This window comes from Blennius ocellaris, assembly GCF_963422515.1.
Source record: "Blennius ocellaris genome assembly, chromosome: 7".
Classification (NCBI taxonomy): Eukaryota; Metazoa; Chordata; class Actinopteri; order Blenniiformes; family Blenniidae; genus Blennius; species Blennius ocellaris.
The window spans coordinates 26,639,769-26,659,130 of record NC_137656.1 but is presented as its reverse complement, the minus strand read 5'-3'; the positions used below and the strand labels follow the sequence as shown (position 1 = coordinate 26,659,130).

The 19,362-nt window shown below is 45.7% G+C and overlaps 1 protein-coding gene across 3 annotated transcripts; it reads left to right on the top strand.

The window, feature by feature from the left end:
• Positions 1 to 5,538: 5,538 nt before the first annotated feature.
• Positions 5,539 to 16,735, top strand: LOC308132666 (cytotoxic granule associated RNA binding protein TIA1-like). 3 transcript variants are annotated; one of them, XM_080499839.1, is made up of 12 exons: positions 5,539 to 5,726; positions 6,477 to 6,573; positions 7,254 to 7,352; positions 8,187 to 8,241; positions 8,582 to 8,669; positions 9,143 to 9,218; positions 12,392 to 12,500; positions 12,591 to 12,686; positions 12,892 to 12,976; positions 13,382 to 13,520; positions 14,829 to 14,980; positions 16,448 to 16,735. In XM_080499839.1, exons 1-12 carry the CDS (start codon positions 5,701 to 5,703, stop codon positions 16,584 to 16,586), a joined length of 1,161 nt encoding a protein of 386 aa, XP_080355965.1. In that variant the 5' UTR covers positions 5,539 to 5,700; the 3' UTR covers positions 16,587 to 16,735. The 3 variants fall into 3 exon arrangements, with proteins under 3 accessions (XP_080355965.1, XP_080355963.1, XP_080355964.1); XM_080499837.1 differs by lacking the exon at positions 16,448 to 16,735 and adding an exon at positions 15,079 to 15,738; XM_080499838.1 differs by lacking the exon at positions 16,448 to 16,735 and having other exon boundaries at positions 14,829 to 15,738.
• Positions 16,736 to 19,362: the final 2,627 nt, after the last annotated feature.

The following is a 19,362-nucleotide window of genomic DNA, read 5'->3' as shown; positions in this document are numbered from 1 at the left end:
TTTGTTAAATGGCAGAATCGTTGCCCTTTTCCAACTACTTGGAACCTCCCCATTTCTCCATATTTTATCAAAGAATTCCAGTAGTTTCCTCAATGATTCTTCAGGTAGCTGCTGGAACATGACGTAACAGAGCTGATCGTCCCCCTGGGCTGTGCACCCTGTGCCTTTTAGCACAGCTTTAAGTTCTTACATTGTTAGCTCCATGTCCAGTGCTGTAGTGAAGGTCTCTTTCTTTTTCCTAACATCTCCCACTTCTCTAATTATTTGCTCCTTCTCCTGCTTATGCATCGTTCCCAGATGTTCACCACTATGCACAGCTGCAAATGTCTCACCCAGTACATCTGCCTTTTTTTGGTTTGTTACAGTCCTCTGTTCCAGGACCAGTGCTGGGATTTTAACTGAGCTTCTTCTCCCACTCATTTTCTTAAATATTGCCCAGATATTTTGTATATACAGATATTTCTCTTCCTATTGATGAGCAGTAGTTTCTCCATGCTTTCTTTTTTGGCTCCTTTGTCGTCCTACGGGCTACGGCCCTTTTCCTTTTGTGTTCTATTAGGTTTCCTTCTGTTATGTTCTTTCTTAGTTCTTTGAGGGACCTATTTCTTTCTTTAATTGCTCTATTGCATACATCATCCCACCATGGCACTACTCTTACACCCCCTTTAGTTGTTCTTTTTGGGATACAATTATTTGCTGCCTTTTTAACATGTTTAGTGATTTGCCTTGCACATTCCTCTATGTTTCCATCAAGATTTACTTTGTGGACTGTCTCCTTACACTCTCGTCTAAACTGCTCCCAGTTGGCTTTGCTAAAGCACCATTTTGTGACTGCATTACCTTCCTGCTTGACCATATTTAGGGACCTCGCCAACGGCTGGGCCCTAAATTCTTCTGCTTTTTTTGCACTTTCCGTCGATCCACTCAAATTTGACCCCCTAAACACGCTCAAAAACTCACCAAATTTGGCACGCTCGTCAAGACTCGCGAACATGCAAAGTCTGTGTTAAAAACCCCCACAAAGTCAAACAATGGCTCTCTAGCGCCACCTAGAAAATTTCACTCGCCCGCCACGGTCCGTAGGAATGTCGTAGAGAAAAACAGCGAACACGAAATTTGTTCGTCTAATCCAGACATACAACTCACGCAGTCTAACTTTTGACCTAACTCCAACAGGAAGCCCACTATTTGCCTTTCAAAGTAAGGTGTTCACCCAAAAAAGGCCGAAACGGAAAATCTAAACCATAATAGGGCGAAGGTCGCATCGGTTAAATTGACATATACAAAAATAGAGGAGATTGTTTACTACTGAACTCTAGAGGGAAATTTTCTTACCTAGTCCGGTTTCGTTTTTATTAGCCGTCAAAGCTCCCCACCCCGAATTCGGGTTTTTGGCTCCTGCCATCCAAATACATGGGGAAACAGAAAAATCTCGTCCGAAATCACCAGTTTGAAACACCCCGAACTACGCTTAACTGTTTGCAAACCGTGACTCTCAGCCACAAACCGAGTGCATCGCCACGGCCACGAGACCCTGCCGAACAAGAGGATATGTGGGGAAAATTCCAAAACAAGTCCCCATTATGACGAGTTAAAGTGACACAGTAACATCTTTTTCGTCCGAGATTTTTACATTGAATCCTAATGGGAGATATTGGGCGTTGGCGCCAAACAGCGCCCCCTTGTGTCCAAAGTTTACCTCTGACTGCTTCCAAACCCACACAGTCTGAAAGAGGAAAAAAATTCCTACAAAAGTATGGTATTTTTATCCACATACTCCCCCGATAACTATGGATTCAGAGCAGTTGTCTCCAAAATCTTGGAAATCATCTTCGATCTCTCTCACTCTAACGTCAGAGTGCCTGCGCTTGGCGCAGCTGTGAAATTCTCCACTGTGATTGGTCAGTGCATCACTCCATATATGGGCAGCTTCCTGTAGCTTCAGGCTCATCACTGCTGTGTGATTGACAGCCTGTCATATCCTGCAGTTTGACCTCAGAGTGACCTCACCAGTCATTCTCAGGTCAGGTTACTCTCATGTGACCTGACCTCACTCTCATGTCTCATGTTCTCCTGTCATGAGGACATGAGAATGAGACATGAGGACATGAGGCTGATCACTGACTCTCATGTGACCTGACCTCATTCTCATGTCGTCTAAATGAGGACATGAGAATGAGACTCCCCAGGACATGAGAATGACACATGAGGACATGAAAATGAGGACATGAGATTCACCAGGACATGAGACTCACCAGGACATGAGGACATGAGATTCACCAGGACATGAGAATGACACATGAGGACATGAGACTCACCAGGACATGAGAATGACACATGAGGCCCAGCCATTCTCATGTCCCCAGGTCACTCTCATGTGACCTAACCTCATTCTCATGTCTTCTTCTCATGTCATGAGGACATGAGAATGAGACATGAGGCTGATCACTGACTCTCATGTGACCTCACCTCATGAGAATGAGACTCACCAGGACATGAGAATGACACATGAGGACATGAGACTCACCAGGACATGGTAATGAGGTCAGGTCACATGACAGTGACCTGAAATTCGACATCGTGATTGCGCAATCTGGCTGCGGGGCACCATGGCTGAGGGGGAGGGGGAGTATCATGTCGGTGCCAATTTATGAAAAACCTTTCATGTTCCATAAGTGCTGCGTCATTCACACCTTCGTACACCGCCGACAAAGGCCGGGCCTCCTATATATATATATATATATATATATATATATATATATATAAAAATAACTGGGAGTGCCACACGTGAGTGAGCGTGCCCCCGTACTCCAGCTGCACTCACCCCGAAATGTGGTGGGACCACAGCGGGAGGTGCTGGGGGGAGCCCCATCGCCCCCATGGTGTTGGATGCATGTAGAGGTGGATGCAATATGTGTGTCTCAGGTGTGGTATAAAATTGAGGGTCACAGGGGCCCGGGCGTTCTGGCAGAACCCCGAAAACCAGCGTATCCCCTCCAGACCCGATGTAACTAAGTGTAGTTAAAATTATGGGTGGTACAAAGTCGGGGAGGGGCGAGCCCGCAGTTAAGTAGCCTGGACCCCACACCCTAGGCCTTGCCCACTGGTCCCTATTGTTGAATGAGGTAAGGTGAGATAAGGTAGGGGGGCTTGCGAGGGAGGAGGTACCCCCATCGCTAGGACCTTAGCCCAGCTGGACCCCCCCCGCGCTGCCCACCCCACCCCCGAGCAGTTGGCCTGGAACACAGGGACCAACACCCTCCCCAATAAGGCACCACAAGAGGAACTGGGCAGGAAGCCTCCCCCCACCCCACCCGACGGCTGAAGAGCAGAGTCTAAGACCTGCATGGCCCAGCATGAGCCTGGCTGGAAGCCAGCGGTTAGGGAACACAGCCCCCCACACACACACACGTACTCACACAAGACAAGAGACACTCATACTTATATATAGCACACACGCATGCACGCGCACACACACACACACACACACACACACACACACACACACACACACACACACACACACACACACACACACACACACACACACACACACACACACACACACCGGACCATCTCCCATATTTCCAGCCCTGGGGGTCACCCTCAGTCAGCTGTCCATCCAAACCCGCCCGGTACTGGTCCCAGTCCCAGTCGGGTGTGGCCTGGGGCCTGGGGCCTGACGCCCAGCACCCCCAACCAACCCCAGCAGGACCACCCCCAACCCAGAGCAGAACCCCCCACTTTTAAAGCAGCTGTGTTTTTTGATGACAGGACTGAAGGAAGGAAGATCTCTGATATGGAGATTTGTGCTGAATGTGGTGATCATTTTACCATCATTTTAATTGTTGCTACTCTCCCCATAAGTGATATAGGAAGTGTCCTCCACCGAGTGAGGTCCTCTTCTATTGTTTTAATGAGGGGGGTGTAGTTTAAGTGCACCAAGTCTGACAGTTTGGCTGAGATGTTAATACTGAGGTATTTGATGTTCCCTGGTTTTAGTGGGGTATTTGATGTGTGCTGAAAAATAGAGTTAACAGGCAAGACAACTGATTTATTCCAATTTATAGAATATTCTGACATTGCAGAGAATCTGTCTATTAATTCTATTGTTTCTGGAAGAGAGGTCTGTGCGTTTTGTAAAAAAAGTAACACATCATCTGCATAAAGGCATATTTTATGGCTTACATTTGTGGTTCGTATTCCTTTTATGTTATTGTTCTGTCTAATGGCGGCTGCTGGTGGTTCGATAAAAATTGCAAAGAGAGATGGTGAGAGTGGACACTCCTGCCTTGAGCCTCTCTCAAGATTGAACCTTGAAGAAGTTTGACTATTCGTTTTAACACAGGCACTGGGTGAGGTGTACAATGTTTTTATCCAGGAGAGGTCATTTTCTTTGAATCCAAATTTTCATTGTGTAGCGAGGAGAAATTTCCAATTTATCCTATAAAAGACTTTTTCTGCATCAAAGGAGGTGATAATGGCCTTTTCTTTATCGTGGTGGTAGTGGTCTATAAGATTAAGTAATGTATGTGTATTGCTAGTAGAGTGGTCTATAAGATTAATTAATCTGTATGTATTGTTAGTGGAGTGTCATCTGTTAATGAACCCTGTTTGATTAGGGTGTATGATGTGGGGTGTAATTTTTTCTATTCTGTTTGCTAATGTTTTACTAATTATTTTAGGATCTACATTGATCATGTGTTTCTTGAGAATCACTCGCTTTCCCAGCCTTAAGCTGATGGGAGAGCACGCCCGTCCTGTACAAGCTGACCATGTGGTGCGAATGTTCTTTGTTTAATTAATAATTGTGTTAATTCCTAACTATCCCAGATCCGCTTTTTCCATGGCCAGTCACAGTTGTGGAACATGCTGCATCTAGAGATATAAAAATTATAACAGTTACCATAGAGCATGTACACATTAATATTACTGATTTAATGTCAACTTGTCTTTTTTCATATTTATATTTTCTTTTTTCTAATATGAATGTCCCTCTGGGACTGCTATTCAATTTTATGCCATTTTATACTTTAGATACTCTAAAAACTACAGCTCTACCGGTCTGCGCCGCTGGTGTAGTGGTATCATGCAAGATTCCCATTCTTGCGACCCGGGTTCGATTCCCGGGCGGCGCACGCTTTTTTTTAACCTTACTTTTTCAAAATTTTAATTACCCCTTAAGGTAATAGTTTTTTTTTTCCAACAGTAATGCAAAATGATATTCATCATATGTACTTTTCTTTGGCACTTCACAACACCGATGGTTTACGCGCTACTCCCACATGTGTCCAGATGTGTCTTTCTCTTTGCCCGTTAAATTATAGACGTCAGTGTGCGGGCGCAACACACACATGCACGCAAACGCAGACGCAGTGTGACCTCCGTGCAGATGTGCATGCACATTTTTTAGTGTGCGCGCGAGCGAGCTGATTTGATTCCTGCTTCCTCTCGTGCACGCCGGTTGACGCTGCTGACGCCGCTCCTCCGCCATCTTCAACTTCCTATTGTTTGCATCAGACGGAGGCTGTCTGCGGTGAGAGTGAGCGAGGGACGGAGCGCGGAGACTCGGCCACGGATCCGTCGTCAAGCCGTAGATATTAGCACTCTCCATCTCCACGTCCCGCTTTCCCGCTCCGGTGCAAGCGAGAGCCATTTGTATGCCATTTGGATTAAAGGGATCTCAGAGGAACATTGACGATGGAGGACGACCAGCCCAGAACCTTGTGAGTATCACCGGGGCGCGTCTACGTCCTGGACGGGGAAGGCTTCGTCTGACTGCTGCGCTGGTGGAAACGTTTCCACGTTGTTGTGTCAATTAAAAGCGGCGGAGGCCATGTAGTTGGACACATACGAGTGTTTTAATCACCCTGTGTATCTACAAGGCCTCGGTTACATGTGCGAATGTCAGAAAATGGCCCTGATGTGTCGATATGAAGACAAAGTGAGGTTTGATATAAATAGACGGAACCATAGATCGAAAGTGAGCTGCCAGCTAGTGGAAGCTAACGTTAGCCAAATACGCCTCCAGCGAGTCATTTCTGTTCAAATAAACGTGCTGTCCAGGCGCGGTGAACATATTTACCACAATCGTTATATTTCACCAATATCTGGATGGCATTTTCAGATTTGTATGTGTGAAAATGAGATTTTGTGTAAAACCGTTACATGGCAGCAGCTAGCCCGAGGCCCGCTGGAGCCGGCTAGCTGTGTGTGGCTAGCTGGCGGACAAGCCACGTCAACGCTCGGAGAGACGGTCCAGCTCGGACCAGGGAGCGGACGCTCTCCGGTTGTTTGGGTGAACCGGAGACTATCCCCGGGAGAATTTCCACCCATTATATCATTGGTGCTTCCACGCCGATTTAAGGGGTTGTTGTGGCATGCGAGCTAGCCCGTTTAACTAGCCTTTGTTTGCGTGCTACTTCCTGTTTGACAAAGACTCGGTCCACTCTCCTCTCTCTCCCCCGTGTCTGCAGGTACGTGGGGAATCTGTCCAGAGACGTCACCGAGCCCCTCATCCTGCAGGTCTTCACGCAGATAGGACCCTGCAAGAGCTGTAAAATGATCGTCGATGTGAGTGTCGTTCCCCGTTTTGATTCCGTGGTGATTTCCCCCTGGAAGTCAAAACATTCCCTCACGGTTGTCCCCACGACTTCTGGCGGCTCTGGCCCCGATCGTAACGTCACACCAGGGCTTCTGTGTGAACGGTGCTGTGATTCGCTCCGCCGACACGTTCGCCGCCAGCTGTGCCACCGTTTGGAGGTCGTTTTCAGGCGTATTCATGTGGTCCTTTGCCATTCTGTTTCTGCAGCTCTGAGTCATTGTTCTGCTATCAGTCACTTAAGACAACATTATTTATTTTTTTTATAAAGCAAGTCCTTTTAGTAAGATCATGTGTATATATAATAATAATGCAAGCAATACCAAAAGCTATCAATGTGCTATTTATCTAACAGTCTTGCAAAAGTCAGAGGTGACAAATCTCCTGGTCTACATTCATCTGAAATATTTGTATCCAAATCAAATTCTCTTGTTTAAACTGAACCACCAGACCGCTGCCCTGTGTTAATCCTCATTGCACAACTTCACAGACTTTATCCTCCCCTTGCTGTTCCAGTGTTTCTTGTCGAGTGTGTTCATGGAATGGCGGTGGATGGTTTCCTCGTCGTGGCAGCTCATCCTTTACATTCAGTGGCTGGGACCTGTCACCCGCCATGGCCCACATCTTATCTTGCTATTTTCCTTGTTGACAGACGGCTGGAAATGATCCATACTGCTTTGTGGAGTTCTATGACCACAGGCATGCTGCTGCCTCACTGGCAGCCATGAATGGAAGGAAAATAATGGGTAAGGTAAGCTATCGTATCTACAGGGTGAGTGGGGACGGGAGGGGGCTAGGTATTGGACATGTAGGTTGTGTGCTTTATGTGAATAAACAAAATCAAGCTGACTGGTGCCTTTTTAAATACTCAATTAAATGCCTATGGTGTACTCCATATGCTCGATAAAGTGAAGATCGGAGATAAATGGCTACTATGTTTATTAATTAGTAGTACACACTGCTCCTCCAGACGGATATCACTAAATATTTACTAATGCAGCCTCAAACTTGGAGTTTATTGAAAGACAAGTCTAGTTGTGGGACATAGTGTCATCTTCTGGTATTTGTCTTCCATCAATATTTCAACCGAAGAGTTGGATGAGTCAGAGAAAATCTCTTATTCAGTTCACCAAGCTGTTGAAGTCAGGGAGGAGCAACCATTAGCATTTTAATCTGCAACATTTTAAAGACCACCAGGCCTCATAAAAAGAATATTAAATTGGTGCTGTAATGAGCTCAGTGTGAGAACATAAACCTGAAGTGGCTGCGTAGCTACACTGAGCAACCGCAGCGCTTGGGCGCGTCAGACGTACCGTAACCCTTTTATCGCACTATTTTAGATGCATTTGTGTTTATTGGCTTCAGTGTTAATACTGCGCTGATCTGCTCCTCAGTTCGTTTCATACCCTTGTAGTGCAAATCACAAGTGTTGTAGCATTATGGCACCTCCTTATACCAAACGTGGATCTTCCAGAGTTGGTTTACATTCACGGCAGCCTACAAGTCGTCCACCCTGACAGTGGAGGCTGCATGACTTGATATAAACATACTCCACCTGGCCTGTGCTCTCTGCCCTTGTCCGCAGGAGGTCAAAGTCAACTGGGCCACGACGCCGACAAGCCAGAAAAAAGACACAAGTAGTGAGTATGACTTTGTTTGGTGGGGACGGACGTTTGAGTCACCAGGACAGAAGTGTTGAGCTAAGTTAAGAGGGAGGAAATAACCTCCGTGTTATTTGTACAATTACTGCAGTTCAGTGTCTTTCAATGTTGTATTGACAAAACCCTTTAAGGAAAAACTTGATCTATTTACAGTTATTTTACATAAACGTAAGTGCATACATGCTTCTTAGGAAGCGCTTCATTGCAGTAGGCATGTCACTTTTACCAGGAGCTCTTTATCTCCGCAAAGAAGTAGCAACTCGTGGGATGAGCTTATAGCCAACTCTGTATTTTGATCCATCTTTTTATTCCCATTTAGATCACTTTCATGTGTTTGTTGGAGACCTCAGCCCAGAAATAACCACAGAAGACGTCAAAGCTGCCTTCGGCCCTTTTGGCAGGATATCGTAAGTCTCAGACTGAATCATTGAATTAGTAAGTCGAGGATCGACCGCAGTCCAGTTCGCTTGCCACACACCAAATACTCATATTAGGAAAACAATGGAAGCAAATCTTGGCACATGAGTGCGTCCAGAGTACTCCATCCTTTAAGGAGGGTTTTCAAATTTCCTTTTCAGTTGAAACCGTTTCTCCAACGGTGGAGTGGAAGCAACTGTTTCGGGATAATTTATGGTCAAATAAGTTTTGGGGAAGAAAAATCATGAACTGATTTGAGCTTTGCTTTGCTGGCTTATGCAAACATTTGTTACGGCTTTGTGAAGCTTTGTGGCTGAGCGAATACAATTTCATCTGCACGGAAACTGGAAAGAGTCATTCCAGACCAGGTGCAGATGAATTGGAAATGTTTGTTAAATACGAGTCAGGATTCCTGCCGTGTTGCATTCTCCCTAAAATGTCGCTTCGTTTGTTTTGTCCACAGAGATGCTCGTGTAGTGAAAGACATGGCGACAGGGAAGTCTAGAGGTTATGGCTTTGTGTCCTTCTTCAACAAATGGGTAAGTTAGTGATGGTGTTGGAGTTTATCTGGCCACAATCAAAACACCAAAGGAGTTTGTTTGCAACTAAGGGTGACTGGAATCAATCGGACTAAGAATTAAACATCTGCTGTCTCACAAGTTCTCACGGCTGATAAAGTCAGATAAACATGTTTCATTGATGTGCAGCACTGCTGAATTAGCAGCACAGCCCACCACTGTCCGTGCTACAGAGCACCAAAGAGCAGTGCTTGGCTTAGCTGCTGGTTTAAAATGGCACATTAGGTGTAAGGTGAGATGTTCTTTTGCAAAAATATCAGTTTTTCCAGTGTTTTCAACTGGAAAATGAAAACTTGCTCGTAAGTACACCGGTTGGGTCTAAACTGGTCAATAATGGCTCTACTGGAGCAAAGAGCTTCTCTCATTTAGATATTAACCTGCTGCCGTTGGTGGTTCTACTCTGATTGGATGTCATTTGCTCACTTCCATCCTACCGAAGGCCTAAAGTACGACGCAGCCTTAACACACCGTTACCTGGGTTGACTTACCCAGACATTTGCATTCCTGCGAAGTGTGAACATGAAGCAGATGATCAACTTTATAGTTCAACCCGGGGTTTTCCAGTCATGGATCAGTGTGTGTGTGCACACAAAATGAGTGCTACTTCCAGCATCCCACCGATTCCCAAACCCTGCACAGCGGCTTGCGTAATGGACGGGCAGATAATAATAGAAAATCTAAAGACTTCAATCATCGTCCAAGCCAATCACAAGACTGTTGCCTCAGCTAAAGCCAGGAGGGAATGCTCGCAGAAAATCACCAAGCCTGTTATTGCACAACTGTATGAGGTTATGCAATATGACTTCATGTGACAACTGACGGCCCTGTGATCACTCCTTTCTCACTTTAACGACGTGGGCGTTTCACGCAGAGCTTCTTCCAGTTTAGATTTCCCATTGAGCTATTTTAAGGCTCCGCCCCCCCCCCCGTGAGCATGTTTTGTGATGGAATATTATTTCCTCGACGGAACGGTATGAGTCGTCCTGTCTTCTATAAATTCCCGTTTCTGCAGTTCTGTCAGGCAAGACTATTGAATTCATCATTTCAGACGTGCACCAATCGGGACCTTCTCAGGGTGGAGTTTCCAAGAGATCTGATTGGTCAGGAGGTGGAGCTTTTATACTGGTTGATCTCTTATCTCCCCTGGTAAGAAGTGAACCAGTGTGGCAGTACAGAAAACCCAGGTTTAACCCTGAAGGTTACTGCTGCTGCGTAGTGTCTGAGAAGACGACGGAGCTCATCACAACCATGTTTTCATTAAAGGTTGTTGGAAGTTCAGGAAGTGAAGTCGACACTTGGGGGGGCAGCATGCTACATTTTCACTATTATCTCAGTGTTTTCCATATTGACACTAATCAAGTAGTTTTCATTATACTATATAGTTGATGATTTAGTTTTGAATTGACTGCATGTTGTAAGATTTGATTGCCTGCTGATCTGATGCCGTCTGAAGTTCTCTCTGTACATTTTATCTGGAGTTTTGAGTTCCTCAGAGACCCGGAAACATTTTTTAACTGTTGGAAATGGTTAGAAATGTGCAAATCACCCAAACTGTGTGTGTGTGTGTGTGTGTGTGAGTACGTCATAGAGGTAACTGGGTTTCACACCACGCTGTCACAACGGTTTGTTTTGAATAGAATTGCTTCTCGTGCACTTCAGCTTGGAGGTCGGAGCATTCAAGATTTTCAAAATGTCGATTGTTTGGAATACTTCGACAGAACACCGCCTTTAGAGTCCATCTCTCAAAACTTGAGGACTTTATTACATTTTTTCTTTTTAAGAGTTTCAAGAAGCGTTCCTGGACAGTGACTGTGCTGCAGCTCTTGGAAGTTGTCTTGATCTTGTGTAGGAACTTTCAGTGCAAAGTGGTTGGTGTTCCATGTGGTTGTGCCGCCTGAGGATTCACACAGTCACTGTTGGCTCTCGACACCTGGACTTCATCTGCACTCTGAGCCGCGAGCTCTCCCTGGCGAGCTCCGGCTGGAATTAACAATGTTGAATGAGCATGAGGAGCAGAGTCGCCTCATCTCGCCCACCTTCCAGTGCTGACCCGGCTCAGTCACGTCATCACGTCACTACAATAAACCCACAACTCCTCCAGGTCTCACTACTGTGAAGGCCGTGAAATGCCGACACATCAGTCTTTGACTCGTCTCAGAAATCTGTTAAACACATCCGTTGGTGTGGAAATGATTTTGCTTAGCTTGAATGGTGAAATCCAAAATGTTCTTTGTAATTTTATGTTTAAAATCTAGTTTGTGGAACTGAATTAACCACCAGACTTCATCTCTACTTTCCAGAAGTATTCAAGCTAATCTACAAAATTCCATACGGGAAAAATGAAAATATTTCGGAGCCACTTTTGATTGTTGATGTACGTCTCCGACACGTTGTCAAAGCCTTTCTGAAGGAACTTTGTCATTCCACGCCTATAAGAATATGGATTTCCAGCATTTAAGTTTCACAGAACAAACCCTTGTGGTCACGGAAACTCCAGAAGATTCCGGAGGCGTCGGGTCTGAAAATCCCGTTTGTCCACTTCGTCTCTCCAGATCTAGATTGGCATCGGAAAAACAATTAGCCCTCGTTTTCACAACACGTCAAGACTATTCTGGCTTGAAAACTATTTTCTTTGAGAAAGTTTGGATTTTTTTCGTGCCGGTTTATTTTCCCTGGAGCCGCTGCGACGCCATCTTTGATATCCCAGAAACCCTCGCTTCCAAAGATGACGTCGGTTCAGAAAACATCAGAGTTTGATGGCTTAATATTCTGGTTTGTTTGTAAACAGTTTGACTTTGGTGTGATGGATTTGGGACCCGGCGAGTTGGAAATGAGTGGTGATGGTCTTGTTGTCCTGCGTCTGTGCAGAAGTGATGCCTTTTATGGGATTTTTTTAAAAAATATATATATATATATAGATTTCTCTCTGAGGGTTACTTTAAATCTGTGAAAGTCATTGTTCTGCTTCATTGACACCACACAGTGTCCCGGTTTTTAGAATTTCTGTGGCATGTCCAAAGTTAAAACATTTTGGCATTATGATGTTTTATAATAGCAATGAGTTTATTTTTAGATCTGGTTCTCTGAGCTCGTACCTCCATAGAATAAGCAGATTCTCTCTCTCTTTGTTCCAGGATGCAGAGAATGCCATTCAGCACATGGGCGGTCAGTGGTTAGGCGGCAGACAGATTCGAACCAACTGGGCCACAAGAAAGCCCCCGGCCCCAAAGACCACCTACGAGAGTGAGTCGCCACTGACGTGCAGCTTTGGTTTTGCTCCGTGCGTCGTGTCGGTGGGTTCGCGTGTGTCACGTACCTCTGCTTCTCCCCCAGGTAACTCCAAGCACCTATCCTTTGACGAAGTGGTGAGCCAGTCCAGTCCCAGTAACTGCACCGTGTACTGCGGGGGGGTCAGCACAGGCCTGACAGGTAATGAGCTGCTCACCGGCCCCCACCCACATTGAACCACACCCAGCCGTATAGAAAAGGATGAATGTTCAGTGAGCTCGTTCTGACCACTCATTGCTGTCGTGGTCTGCGATGGGAACACGTGACCTTTAGCTCACGTTGTGTGAAATCAACGCATGCAGAAACAAACTCTGACGTTTTTGTGTTTGTTTTTGTTTTGTTTCAGAGCAACTGATGAGACAGACCTTCTCGCCTTTTGGACAAATCATGGAAGTCCGAGTATTTCCAGACAAAGGCTATTCATTTGTGAGGTACAGGAGCGTTTCTCCCTTGCTTCCTGTCGTCAGTACTGTGGGAACTATTGGGAACAACTGTAACCTAGTCTGAGAGGGATTATTCCATGTTCAATTCTGGGCTGGTTATCGTGTTGGTCCCAGTCCAACAAAACCCTCGCTTCTATGTGTACAAACCAAATCGGGTTTTTTTATGATGGGGTGAATTACATTTTCTGAAATGGAGGGAATCGCATGGCTCTTTACATTTTAAATACTGATGATGGGACACAGATGTTGCTCCTTCGAACCAGATCTCCTGCCGCGGCCGTCTCGCTCACCCTCTGCTCCTATAATTATGATTCATCCTCTTTTCACAGTTTGCAGCTGCTGAGTGATCGCTCACTTTGTCAATCCGTCCTTTTTGTTTTTCTCTCTCTCCAGGTTTAACTCGCACGAGTCGGCGGCCCATGCCATCGTGTCCGTGAATGGCTCTTCAATAGAGGGACACGTCGTGAAATGCTACTGGGGTAAAGAGACTCCAGATATGATGAACTCGATGCAGCAGATGTCCATGCCCCAGGTAAGGACACCAGGAACACGCCTTGTTGAGCAGCGATACCTGGTGCTTCTATGTGTTCACCTCAATGTAGCCTGGACATCAGGATGAGGCGTTCTAACTGACCACTTCATGCTGAGGGGCTCTGTGTGCTTCACTTGAAGGGGTTTTGAGCACATTTCAGTGTGAGAGCAAAGTATGGAAATCTATTGTGCACACAGGGATATTTTCGGGTTTTATTGGCACCTGCTGCTTTTAGGTCGACACACTTCACTTTTGTGACCAAGTAGGATGGACGAGAACTCGCCACTCACCGTCATGTGGATTCAAATACAAAAAAATAAATGCCGATTAGATCCAGCAGTCTTATGCACAAAGGAAAAGAAGGCGCAGTGATGAAACGGGGCTTTATATTTAGCGACTGAAGGAAACGGGTCGTACCTACGTAAACGTCACGCTCGTCATGTTCGGTTGTCATGGAGACCAGGCGATCTCTTTGTCAGAATATCCATGTCGTCATGTTTGGTAGTCAAGGAACCGTGATCATATCCATGGAAACATGTCGTCGTCATGGAAACGTGTTGTCTTGTTGGGTCGTCATGGAAACATGATGATCCGTGTGTGAAAACACCCTGTAACAAACCAATATTGGAGACCGTCACGGTTTTCCCTTTGCTGCGAGTGAAATGGACCATAATTCTTCTGGTTGACTCCTGATTCCCATCATGCATCACTCTGGCGTTGGAGTGCACATTTGGTGGCGGTACGGTGGAAAAAAAAATTAAGTTTAGCAACAACTTTAGCGAACGAGGAAGTCGCAGCATTGCAAATGCGTTTGTCCCGGCAGTTCTCCTGAGCTCTGTAAGTTTACAGACTGAAAATATCGTAACTTTTCTCACATTAAAATAAACAAACCCAACCTTTGATCAATTCAGTTTGAATACCAACACCACGTTGCAATATGTCTTTGGGAAAACCCTGACCAGCGATGCTGGAGTCGTTGCTGCAGACATCAGATGTAACGTAGATCTAAACCCACAGCACTTAATTTAAAAAAGGTCCGAACCCAGGGGGACCTCAAGCAGCCGCAACTCTGATCTTAAACATAAAGGAAAGTTTAAAGCCTGATCTTCAAGTAGAAAATCTGTTGGCCCCACAAGAGGAGCTTGATTCTCTACAATGGCCACTTTTGAGAAGAAGAAAGTATCTGAGGAGAGTTTTTCTCACCATAACGTGGGAGATGTTTCCTTGTCGTCTGTTTTGACTGGCAGCCGGCTGCCATCTGTTGTTTTGGTCTGACACGCGTGCTTTTCTTTCCTTTGCGCTCTGCAGCAGAACAAGATGGGCTTCGCTGCAGCCCAGCCTTACGGCCAGTGGGGCCAGTGGTACGGCAACGGGCCCCAAATCAGCCAGTACGTCCCCAACGGGTGGCAGGTCCCCACCTACGGCGTCTACGGTCAGGCCTGGAACCAGCAGGGCTTCAAGTAAGTAGCACGGCGCGCACAGGGCTCCCCTTCACCGCCTCCTCCTCCTCCTCCTCCTCCTCCTCCTCCTCCTCCTCATCTTCCTCCAACATCTTCAGAGCCCCTCCCCCTCCCTTCAAGACCAGGGCAGCAAGCGCCAGATCTGGCCCCGGGGGGGAGCCGTCACCTCCCTCCTCACAACCCCAGCTCCTCCCCTGGTCCTCCAGAAGAATTTAAAAACAGACCCGGCGATCCGAACTAAGATGAGAAGTTACTAGTTTGGGTGTGTCATTACTGTTCACTGTGCAACATCACATCCTATACCTGAAAGCTTTTGTTCTGTTCATTCTTTTTTTTTTTGTCTGTAAGAAGAAGGAAAAAAGATATTTAAACTCACTGAACACCTTTTTTTTTTTTTTTTGGAATTTGAAGTTTAATTTTAATTTACTGAAACAAATAACATACTGCACGCAGCCAGTTTTTTTTTGTTTTTGTTGTTTTTTTTCCTCGTTCAGAGGCAGACTACATTTCCCTGTGTGTAACGACTGTCTTCTCTCAGGCTGTGCAGTTTTTCTGTATGTCTTCAATCATATCAGAGCTTTTTGTTTTTCCTTTTTGTTTTGTTTTTTTTTGGTTCATTTCGATCTGTATTTGAATGTCGGCACACGTTGAATTTGTTTTTTTTTTTTTTTTTGTTCTGTTTTGTTTTTGTTTTAATGTAGATGACCTGTGCAGTGTTGTTGTGTACACCCAAGAAATAAAGGAGAGGCCTTTCGTTGCTCGCAGTCGTAACGTTCTTGGCGAGCAGCTGCGTTAGACGGGCTCGGCACGCAGGCGTGAGGGAGACGTGCCTCCCAAGCCCAATGTACAGTGAAAAAGCACCAATCCTCCCGACCGAGGCCAGGCCTCTCTCAGACTTGAATTTTGAAGACGGGAGCGTCTCAAGCTGTCCTGATCCTCCACACTGGGTTTTACACTGCCGTTTGTCTCAAAACGCACGGTGTGGGCGAGGGGAGGTTTGACGTCAGGGGCCAAACATGGAGGGGTGAGATGAGAAACCAAGATGATCCACGGCTGGTTTCCAGTCGCGGGGGTGGGGTGGGGGTGGGGGTGGGGAAGGGTCAAGTTTGCTGCGCTTTAGCCTGTATGCTCTTTGTCTGCTTGTCCACCCATGTATAATCAAATGACACTTCCCCTCCAAAGACGCCCTGCACTTTCTCTCTTGATTGTTTTTATTTCCACTTTGCTCCCTTGTTTTTGTTTTTAGTCCCCCCCCCTCCCCCCTCCCCCCCCTCAGCCTTCCTCACCCTCACACCCTCTGATAACTCTCGTTTGCCTTCTCGTTCTCATTCCAGCCTGTCCAGATTCTCGTAGCTCTAATACACACCGTTCCCTTTGGCTCCCTCTTGCCTAGTCTCTTCTAACCTGCTGGCATTTTCTCTCTCTTTCTCTCTCCCTCTCTCCCTCTCTACTTCGTTTTTTTTGCAGTCACTTACCGGCCAGTGCTGGGTGGACTGGCATGAGCGCCATCAGTAACGGTGGGGTTATGGAGCCCACACAGGGATTGAATGGCAGTATGCTAGCGAACCAGCCCGGTATGGGAGCGGCAGGATACCCCACACACTGATAGGTGGGCAGGGTGGGAGAGCTCTCTTTTGTCAACCGTAAGCCGGCTCCCGGCTGTAGGGCGTCGCAACCCCTCCCCCCCCCTCCCCCCCTCCCTCCACTTGTGGCAGGACTCAGACTTTTTACCTGGGACGTGGAACCTGACGAAAGGTGACGCCTGTGAGATGTACATGGGATTTTGTTGGGGGTGGGGGTGGGGATGGGGTGGGGAGGGGGGGGGTGGGGGGGGGTTTGAGGCAACGGGGGAGCCAGGGAACAGCGATTTGTCCCACGCAGGTAATTACACCCTCTGTGGTGGACAAGACTGGCCGTGAACCAGGGCTCGTACCATTTTTAAGTTAACTGTAAATGAGTATAAAACTGTAAAGGAGAAACTTTTGGATTTTTTTTTTCTTTTTTTTTTCTTCTGGGTTTTACAAATTGCTTCCATCTTCACATCTTCCCTCGCAGACAAGCCACAACAAGCTGCATCTCCTCTTCTGTTTTTGTAAAGAAACTCTGGAAGTAATGCTAAGTTTATGAACCTCAGTTCTCATTTTGACGAATGGAAATCCTGTTTAATTTCTCCTTTTAATTTCCTCTTGGATCAAAATCAATTGCAGGGATTGTTGCCACTGCTGTTTCTCTGTAAGGGCAGATAAATATTGCACAGTTTTTTTTTTTCCCTCTCTTGTACTTGCTCAACAAATCTGACAACCAAGAGTGTTTTTCTTACCTTTTTATTTTTCTTTGCATTCCATTTCTCCACCGTATTCTCAGACGGCCTCAAATCTTTTTTTTTCCGCCACATGTAAATAACCATTCATTCATTCATTTGAAACGATGTAAGTAAAAATGCTACTGTTAACTGTGGGTGCTTGCTTTTTATTTTTTTGTTTTTGTTTTGATAACTCGACAGTTAACTCCGACATTGTGCGTAGCAGAGTGGCACTATTCCACTGTGACGGTGACAGTGCAACACACACACACACACACACACACACACACCATGCGTACGTTTCTTCCATGCAGGGATAAGTCAGCATTGCCATGCAGTGCATACTTAAAATTTAACACAATTCCAATGTTAAAGGGTGACCATGTTGACACCTGATGTTTTATAAATATCTATCGAGACGCCAGTATTTTATATCAAAAAAGAAATGATCTGAGTGGATTTCCAACTCGCTCTTTTTGCCAGAGGAACGGGGAGGCCTACATCGTAACTGTTGCCTTATAGAGCTGGTTTCTTTTAGCTGATAAGATTCTCTTTTTAATTAGGCAGTGCCTACGGACATTTTCAGACCCTTTTGTTTAGAAAGGTGTTCGCCCTGAGAACTGATGACTCTGCTACTGTAATCAATGTTTTTTTTTTTTTTGCTTTGTCCAATTAAAATGCTAATGCACATAAACCGCATGTCGTCTTTGCCTTTTTTCTCACTGAGGTGTTTGGATTTGAGGGGGAAAAAAAACACCCCTGGACAGATGGGCCGGCGGTTCCTGTACTTCACTTTCAGGGAGATATTGTAGTGTGACGCCTGCATTCCAAATGGTTCCAGCTTGTTTTGTTGATTACAACTCGTGAGTCAAGTCAAGGGAGGATGCTTTCAACAGTCATGTCGCTGAACTTAGAATTTATTCATACATTTGATACATTTCACTATCTGGCAATGGAAACACCCAACGATCGCCCCCGACTACAGTTTGGGAAACGCTGCTTTAGTGGGCTTCATTGTGAGGCTGCAGGTGAAGTGGTGACCCGACGAGCTCCGCCCCCTTCTGTGAGGAACTTGCATGTTCTTCCTGGTATGGGTTTTTTTGCCGAGTCCACGTTCCTTTCCACAGCTCCAAAACCAATCCGATTCTAAAAAGAGTGGGACAGTGCAGGCTGCGTGTGGATTCCACGTGCATACAAACTACCTCAATGGAGGAAAACGATTCATCCTGATGCGAGTAAAAACTAGCGGCGCCATGGGAACACTGGCAGTGGGAGGCAGGCGGCCCCACAGATGAACCAGAACAGTCACACAAACATTTGCACATCAGCAGTTTGTGACAGAGTCGAGTTTCTCAAGAAGTGTCCCAAGCCCCCCTGTAAGATGAATCATTTTAACAGTGGACATGTCTTCTTGCAAAAAAGGAAAAATCAGATTACATGAGCATTCCTGAGCTACTTGTGTCTGATTGTATCCCCTTTAGATACAATAATAACTGCAGAAGTGTTAAAACCACGACACCACCGTGCTGTCCTAAAATACTGTTTATTGTACATTTTCCTCCGTTCCTATTGGGAAGGTTTAAGTGTGACAATATTTAAATGTACTTTTGACTGAAATATGGACGTTTCCCACTTCCCAGTCACACATGAATACATTTTAACAGTAATTTAGTATTATTTGCACCTGACTTGGAAGGAAACGGGCACCAAGAAGCCTTGATTTCACATCTTGGTGTTTCTTTTGACTCATCAAACACAAATAGACTGTTCAGAGACATTCTATGCAGAGCAGAGCTTCAGTGGGACCACAGTTTGTTAGAACGTGTTTCTCACCTGTAATACATTTCATAATAATCATCACTGTTAGTACGTGGTGTCCATCATTCTGAACCTGTGTGACAAAGAAAAGGAACTAAAACTTAAACCTGGAAGCAATCCGATTTAACTTGAAGGATATTTCAAGAAAAATGTACCAAATACTACATTATGTGATATTTATAGGACTTCAACAGCTTAATAACGCCACCGAAGGAGTAGACGGCTGCTGATGGTAAATCCTGCGCTTCGCATGATGCAACTT